Source organism: Arachis ipaensis, chromosome B04, assembly GCF_000816755.2.
Source record: "Arachis ipaensis cultivar K30076 chromosome B04, Araip1.1, whole genome shotgun sequence".
Classification (NCBI taxonomy): Eukaryota; Viridiplantae; Streptophyta; class Magnoliopsida; order Fabales; family Fabaceae; genus Arachis; species Arachis ipaensis.
Window position 1 is genome coordinate 17,195,830 of NC_029788.2, and position 7,868 is coordinate 17,203,697.

General features: G+C 35.6%; 1 protein-coding gene across 1 annotated transcript; it reads left to right on the top strand.

The window, feature by feature from the left end:
• On the top strand, positions 150-971 carry LOC110271443. The gene is made up of 3 exons (XM_021122367.1): positions 150-620; positions 737-805; positions 909-971. Exons 1-3 carry the CDS (start codon positions 291-293, stop codon positions 969-971), a joined length of 462 nt encoding a protein of 153 aa, XP_020978026.1. The 5' UTR covers positions 150-290.

The window sequence follows — 7,868 nt, forward strand, 5'->3', positions numbered from 1 at the left end:
GAGTAGGGGCGGGGTGGGTACCCGCAAGTTCGGGTAGTGTTGCCACCCCTAGTGGCTGTGAACAAAAGAAAAAGAGAAAGAGATTTGGGACACAGTAAAAGAGAAGAGAGAGAGATCGGAGGGAGGAGAGTGAGAAAGCCACCGCTAGCTGGAGGCCGCTGCACCCGCCACCTGTGCCGTTCGTCCTCACCGCTGCCTGCTGCGCCGTCGTGGAAGAAAGATGTGACGGAGAGAGAGAGGGTCCGCAGAGGGTCGCCCCGTTCGCACCGTCAGCTTCGCGCAGAGCAACCATGGCCGTCGAGGGTCCATCCACGCCATTGCTGAAGCTTGAACGCTACTGCAACCACCGCGTGTCATCGTCTTTAGATCCGCCGTCATTGGAGCGGAGCTCGGCCGTCCTCACTGCGGGAGTTTGCCGCCGGAAGAGGGGAGGTGACGGTGGTGAAAGTTGCCGCCACTGTTCTGCCCTGCTCACTGAATGGTGTCGAAAAATCGCGGCTGCAGCCGCTAAAGGACACCCTTGTAGTTGCCAAACCCCATCCCACTCCAATTTGGGTTCCAGCTCTGGTTCGTTTATGCCAGGTTTTGTTCTCTCGAGTGTCGGAGCTGCCATCTTCTTGGTAAGCTTTTTTTGTTTTCGAAATCTTTGAAATCAGTATTCCGATATAAGTTGTTAGAGATTCTGAGCTGTTGGTATCGTAGGGTTGAGTTCCGATGATTTCATGTCAAAATTAAGGTTGCTGCTGAACTACCGGAGCTTTTGGCTGCTGTCAGAGCTGCTGGTCGTTCTATTCTGTTTATCGTGGTGAGATTATTCGGTTCCGTTCTTGTTTATCGCAATACTCTATTATCAATTATGTTCTAATATCACTCAATATCCATTCCGCGTTAATTCTAAATTATGTCAGATATGTGGTTGTTGCCGTGATCTTTGCAGTTCCTTGGGAATTTCTGCGATTGTTTCCGATTAACATGAGAATAAGGATTTAATGGGTTTAATTATGCAACTTGCGACTAGTCGAGGTAGGGGCCTTTTCAGAAAACCATACTTTATAAATTGGAATTATTATATATGGATATTTATGTGAGAAATGTACTTTTAGTGATTATATAAGTCTTATGTGTTGTTTGGCTGTCTGGATAGATATGAATGCTTGTTTGATTGGATTATTGTTTGGTTTTATGAAACGGACAGTTCTTGAAGTGTTTCTTTAAAGTTGTTTCTTTAAAGTTTTGAAATCGGATTTGAGTTTGAATTGGTTTTCTTGAAATATGAAAATGGTATGCACTTTTGGATTCAGCTTGATTTTGAACTGATTTGGTTTTAAACCCGTTAAAGATGGTTGTGGAATGGTTTGGTTGGGACCCGGAAAGGGTGGCAAAGTCCAAGTTTTAGGGGAGGTGCTGCCAAAATTCCTATAAAATCTGAGACTTTATTGAAATGTCCTTTGGAAAATTATGAGTTTAAGATTTTTATTATTTCATTTAAATTGTTTAAGAAAGTTATGAATTATGTTTTGAAATGAAGTATTGAAAAGAGAACTATGATTTAGCCTAGTTTCTTAAGAAAAGTATTCTATCTCTTTTGGGAGCGAATCATTTAGAAGAAACTTATATTTAAGGCTATTTTAAATATGAAAAATGGTTTATGTTTTTGGAAAATTGGCTTGAGGATTTTCAATTGGAGGAGTTTTAGTGACTTGAAAAGAACTTGAATTTCGATTGACAAGTCTCATTTTACAAGGTCTTAGGAAAAGTTTGAAGTATTCTTTAAATTCTGAGTTTGGCAAAACTAAAACAATTTCTGAGCAGTTGGAATCGCTCTGGATTTAATCATAGAATTGGAGTTGGTTTTGGTTTAAGTAAAAGAGATGGTTTCTTTGAAAATTTGTTTGGAGTAATTGATACATGACTTGGTTAGACTTAAATCCTCTTTTTATTTATTCAAATAAGGAAATTAAGGTTTTAAAGATTTTAATCAATTTGAGAAAATGTGTTAGGTTACTCTCCTCTAAAGTCTTGAGACTCTGCTGAGGAATTTTTATTACTACATCCTGTTTTAGGATGAATGATTTTGAATTTTTTAGAAAAGACTTTTAACTTGGTGTAATTTTTGAAATGTTTTGGGAAGATGTTGTGGACGGTGACTATGTTTTAAAAAGAGGAATTTACGTTTGAGGAAAAGTGGTTTGTGAGTTTGAAATGATTTGAGAAATGAGGATTTTAAAGTTAAGACTGAGATGGATTGATTTTGGTTTTCAAGTAAAGAGATTTGAGAAAATGTGACTTATGGCTTGAATGATGATTGGTTTGATATGAATTTTTAATGAAGTGCGAAAATGATGATGAATAAATGAATATGTGGCTTTTGCACTTCTTTCTTCTGAGATACGAGTTTCCGTGGGTAAAGTACCGTAGCTTGCCACCACGTGTTCCAGGTTGAGATTCGATACTCTGTTGACCCTACGATGTAAGGGTGACCGGACACGTAAAAATTCTCGGGAATGGTACTCCCATTGAGCAATTTGATACATATATGAGAAAAAGCTATGCATAGACTCATGGAGATGCGCGTCGGGGGACAGTCCAAGGGTTTAGCAAACCGGACTTGTCGGTTTGGCTTGATAACCGACAGATGAGACTCATCAGCCATAGAGCAGGCATTCATCATATGCATCTATATGACAGTGTTTGGGTGTGCATATTGTACTTGGTTTGCCTATGTGAATAATTCTGTCTAATTGCTAATTGCTCTACTTGATGTAACTGCCTGATTGTGTTTGAACATCTCTACTTATGTTTGCGACTGAAATTGGTTGAATTTTGTGGTGAATTGGATGTGGGTTGATTTGTTTAGGCCTAGGGCCAAGGATGATTATGAGATAGGTCGAAGGCTATGTTTGGTTATGTTTTTGTTTTTAAGTATGAAAAACTAAATTGGTTCAGCATAGACTTAATAAACCTATGCTTGGAACAAGTTGGTCATTCATGCTGTTTAGGAAAAACCTTTTGAAAGGCTTTTGAATTTTTGAAGAAATAACAGTTTTCTCTTTCAGAAATGATTTCAGATTTTTAATGGTAAATCTTTGGGTTTTAAAGGATGCATAAGACGGTTATTAATCACTATGTTTTAAAAAGAGTTTATTTTTGCTTATCCTATTATAGTAATTCTCAAAACCCTCTACTGAGAACCCTTTTAAGGATGATTTTTTCACTTACAGCTCTTTTCTTTTCAGGTTATAGACGACGAAGTTCGGAAGAGTCTATTTTATTTCTTTTCTGTTCAAACGATGTTTTAAGTTGTATTAGTTACTTTTTCCCTCGCCTTTATCTATACAAGTTTTTATAAGAGGAATAGGAATTTGATTATGCAATGCTTTTAAATTAATAATATGTATATATATTTATTCTTTATGAGTATTGTAATTTGTATTTTAAGTATGGATGTATGTTTTGAAAATTTTGGTTTAAGTTTTAAACAGGCTCATATTTTAGTATTAAATATTTTAAGAGTCATCGTAATACTCGAGCTATCAAAGTGGCGCAGCCAGAAGCATGACATTTTGATAGTTAGGGTGTTATATTATCTACCCAATTTAGGAGACATGGAAGAACTTTAGTCGATATACTGAGAACAACAGAGCACGACATAAAAGCCATATCTACAAATGCAAAATAAAGAGATCGTCACTGAAAGAACTCGGACGACGTTCAAAATAGATCGGGCAAAAACAAATAAAATACATCAAGGCAGTTTCAAATCCCTTCTACATACAAAAAGCATCAAAAATGGTGTCTCTCTTATGCTATCAGTAACAACATCATTACATAGTAGCGATACCATTGGGAGCAATACGAAAACAAATAGCAAAATGGTTACAAATATAGTTCTACAAAAACTCAGAAAATCCTCCAGATAACCAATATGTTATTTATTAAAAAGTCTTTTGAGCGGTTATACGGTTTAAGTTTTAAACAGGCTCATATTTTAGTATTAAATATTATAAAAGTCGTCGTAATTCTTGTGCTATCAGAGTGGCACAGCCGAAAGCGTGAAACTTTGATGGTTTGGGTGTTACACTATTGCTGATCGCGATTGTGTCGCTGCTACTCGCGTTCATGTGGTTGTTGTTGTTCATGTTCTTGTTGCTGCTGCTGCTATTCGCGTACGTATTGTTGCTATTGCATAGTTGAGTTCCATTGTTGCTAATGTTGTTCGCATACATGTTGCTGCGGTATAGTTGAGTTCCATTGTTGCTGCTATTCATGTTAGTAGTTGCAACTATTCTTCTATGCAAAGGTATGTATATGATAGCGTATAAAGATTGGAACTGTTAGAGTTTATAAACCAATTATCCCCTTTTTGATTGCTATTTTGCTTCACATTATTATAAGTTTCTGTCTTTAAATTCTAGTTTAATTTTTTGTTTCTGAAATTTGTAGTTCCATTTTCATGAGTAACTCATATTTCAATTTACCTGCCTCTATTATTTGCATGTGATGTGCATATATTATGAATTTCGCTTTCTGAATTGAACTTGAAATGAAATCAAACAAAACAAATAGCATTCTTTGCTACAGTTATTAGGATCAGAATTTTAATTGAAACACATTTAAGCAGATAAAAAAAATAACAAGTACACTTGAGGATGGAGTTTTTTGGAGTGACATAAAAGAATATAAAATCTATATAACATTATCTTCTTCAAAATTAGGACCACCAAGTGACACACGAAAATGGAATCTAATTTCTTGCAAAGTTTCATAAAGAATAAACACTCATGGTGAGGTTTTATTTTGTTCACTATATTAGAGAGTTGAGGCTGAGATACACACTCTTATAATTGAGATGTGTGTACTATATCCGTGCATGTTTGTGGTAGGTGTTGTTTGATGGGAACTGAAGTATGAGAGGTTGTGTTTTCTAAAATAAAAGGTTCAGTGATGAAACAATACGTGCTTAGTGAGCACTAGTGTTATTGGAATCTTTTGAAAAATGAAATGGCATTATATGTTCATAGAATTTCACATCCCTAGACCAAATATATCTTTTGACTCTATATCATACATGATGAAGCTTTTGATCCCTTCTTTGTATCCTAAGAAAGCACACTTTATTATTCCGTAATCAAATTTCTTTTTATTTGCTTTAATAGTAGCTGCTAAGAACCCAAATATTTTAAAAAATATATTTCTGACAAATTTTTATGTAAATTTTGTATGGAGAATTATTTTTTAGGATGTTGTTTGGTATTATATTTATGATTTGAACTGCATAAGCTGCTGCATAATGGCATATGCATTTTGGCAGATTAGTATGGAATATTATGGCTCTTGTGACTGCTAGTGTATATTGTTGTTTTCTCTCAACAAATCCATTTTTTGAAGGGTTTCAACACATGCCGTTTAGTGCAAGATACCCTTTGAGATTACAGCAAAAAAATTATTTAGTTTAAATTTCATGCCATTGTCTATCCTCATTTCAAAATTCTCTTGCCAAACTATTTCTAAATCATTTGAACTATGTTTTTTCTTAAAATTATAGCCTTTAATTTTTGTTGAAGTCAAATTTTACCATGCTGAATCACAAGTTAGCTGAGCCATAACTACTTTTATATATAGTAACTTCATGACTAATTAGGTTAGGACACTTGGCATAGCAACTAAATGTCTTTTCTTTGAAAATTATTTTTGCAGTGTCAGAATAGTTGATTTGTCATATTTGTTGTTTCTGTTTTACTAATACATTCAGTTCTAATCCAACTTATTCCATTAAATTCTGTTACAAGGTAATTCTCTGGCTCAATAAAGTAGTTACGTATTTTTTATTTCAAATAAAGTAATTATATTCGTTATTCTCTAGGTATTTTATATTTGAGATTTTATTTTTGATTGATGCTTATCATCTCTTCTAAGTTCTAGATTTTTTTATTTCTAGTTTTCGTTTATTTAATTAAATGACAGTGGCGAAACTTTAAAAATATTTTAAGGGAGCCAACACTTTAACATAAAAAAAATACATAAGGAAGTTTACATAAAAAAATTTATAAAATATAATTCTTTTTAGAGTTTCTCATACTTAAATAATATTTTAATATTTTTGTGTAAAAATATTTGAATAAAATCAATAAGACATAAAATACCATTAGAAACATAATAACTATGTACAACTTTTTGTTTGTATAATATCTTTAATAAGAAATGTCTTCCTTCCTCACAACTTACGTCATAGGTATATGTTTTTTGTTACTTATGGAATTTCTATGAACAAGAGTTACATTTTATTATTTGATATATCAATTGTATAGATAATTTTTTTTTTCACTTTTATGATGGATATTCTAGATTCTAGAACTATTTTTCTAGAATATGTTACAACTTTGTTTACTTTTTGGATGAATAAATTAGTTACAAATAGTCAGAACTTGGATTGAAAAGCCTCGAACAACAAAGGAATACAAGGATGGCTGGTGCACGGAATTACAATCACACCTTTGCAACTCCGCACAACTAACCAGCAAGTGCACTGGGTCGTCCAAGTAATACCTTACGTGAGTAAGGGTCGATCCCACGGAGATTGCCGGCTTGAAGCAAGCTATGGTTATCTTGTAACTCTTAGTCAGGAGATTAGTGATAAAAATGATTTTGTTTATGAAAAGTAAATAACATGAAATGAATGATACTTGTGATTCAGTAATGAGGAACAGGTTGAGGTTCCGGAGATGCTCTGTCTTCTAAATCTCTGCTTTCCTACTGTCTTCTTCTCCAAACACGCATGGCTTCCTTCCATGGCAAGTTGTATGTTGGTAGATCACCGTTGTCAATGGCTACCATCCGTCCTCTCAATGAAAATGGTCTAGGTACGGTTTCTGTACGGCTAATCAACTGTCGGATCTATCGTCTCGGATGAAAAATACCAGGCACAGCTACCGCACGGCTAATCATCTGTCGGTTCTCACTTGTGTCGGAATAGGATCTCCTATCCTTTTGCACACTGTCACTGCGCCCAACATTTGTGAGTTTGAACCTCGTCATAGTCATCTCATCCCAGACCCTACTCGGAATACCACAGACAAGATTTAGACTTTCTGGATCTCAGGAATGCTGCCAATTGGTTCTAGCCTCTACCATGAAGGTTCTAATCTCACGGATTTGAATGCTCTGTTGTCAGGAGAGGCAAGTCAAATCCATGGATCAGAGACCCAAGAGATACGCACTCAAGCTGTCGCCCAATGACTACGTTGAGCTCAGATAGAACGGGAGTGGTTGTCAAGAACGCGTTCATAAAGTTGAGAATGATGATGAGTATCACGGATCATCGTATTCTTTATATTGAAGTACGAGTGAGTATCTTAGAACAGAATCAAGCGTGATCGAAAGAAAAACAATAGTAATTGTATTAATCCATTGAGACACAGCAGAGCTCCTCACCCCCACCTATGGGGTTTAGAGACTCATGCCGTAGAAGATACAATATGAGATGTAAAATGTCATCAGTTACAAAATGAATCTCTAAAAGTAGTTTTTACACTCAACTAGTAACTTAGGTTTATATAAAATAAGTAACTAAGTGCAGATAGTGCAGAAATCTACTTCCAGGGCCTACTTGGTGTGTGCTTGGGCTGAGCATTGAGCTTTAAACGTGCATAGGTCTTTTCTAGGGTTAAACGCCAGCTTGGATGCCAGTTTGGGCGTTTAACTCCAGTTTTGGTGCCCGTTCCGGCGTTTTACGCCAGAAAAGGGTCTCTCACTGGCGTTTAAACGCCAGTTTGGGCCATCAAATCTCGGGCAAAGTATGAACTATTATATATTGATGGAAAGCCCAAGATGTCTACTTTCTAATGCAATTAAGAGCGTTCCAATTGGAC

Coding starts and splice junctions, on each gene's coding strand:
- LOC110271443 (XM_021122367.1), top strand. CDS start 291: ATGGCCGTCGAGGGTCCATCCACGCCATTGCTGAAGCTTGAACGCTAC. Junction 621..736: donor TCGGAGCTGCCATCTTCTTG/GTAAGCTTTTTT, acceptor GTCAAAATTAAG/GTTGCTGCTGAACTACCGGA. Junction 806..908: donor GTTCTATTCTGTTTATCGTG/GTGAGATTATTC, acceptor AAATTATGTCAG/ATATGTGGTTGTTGCCGTGA.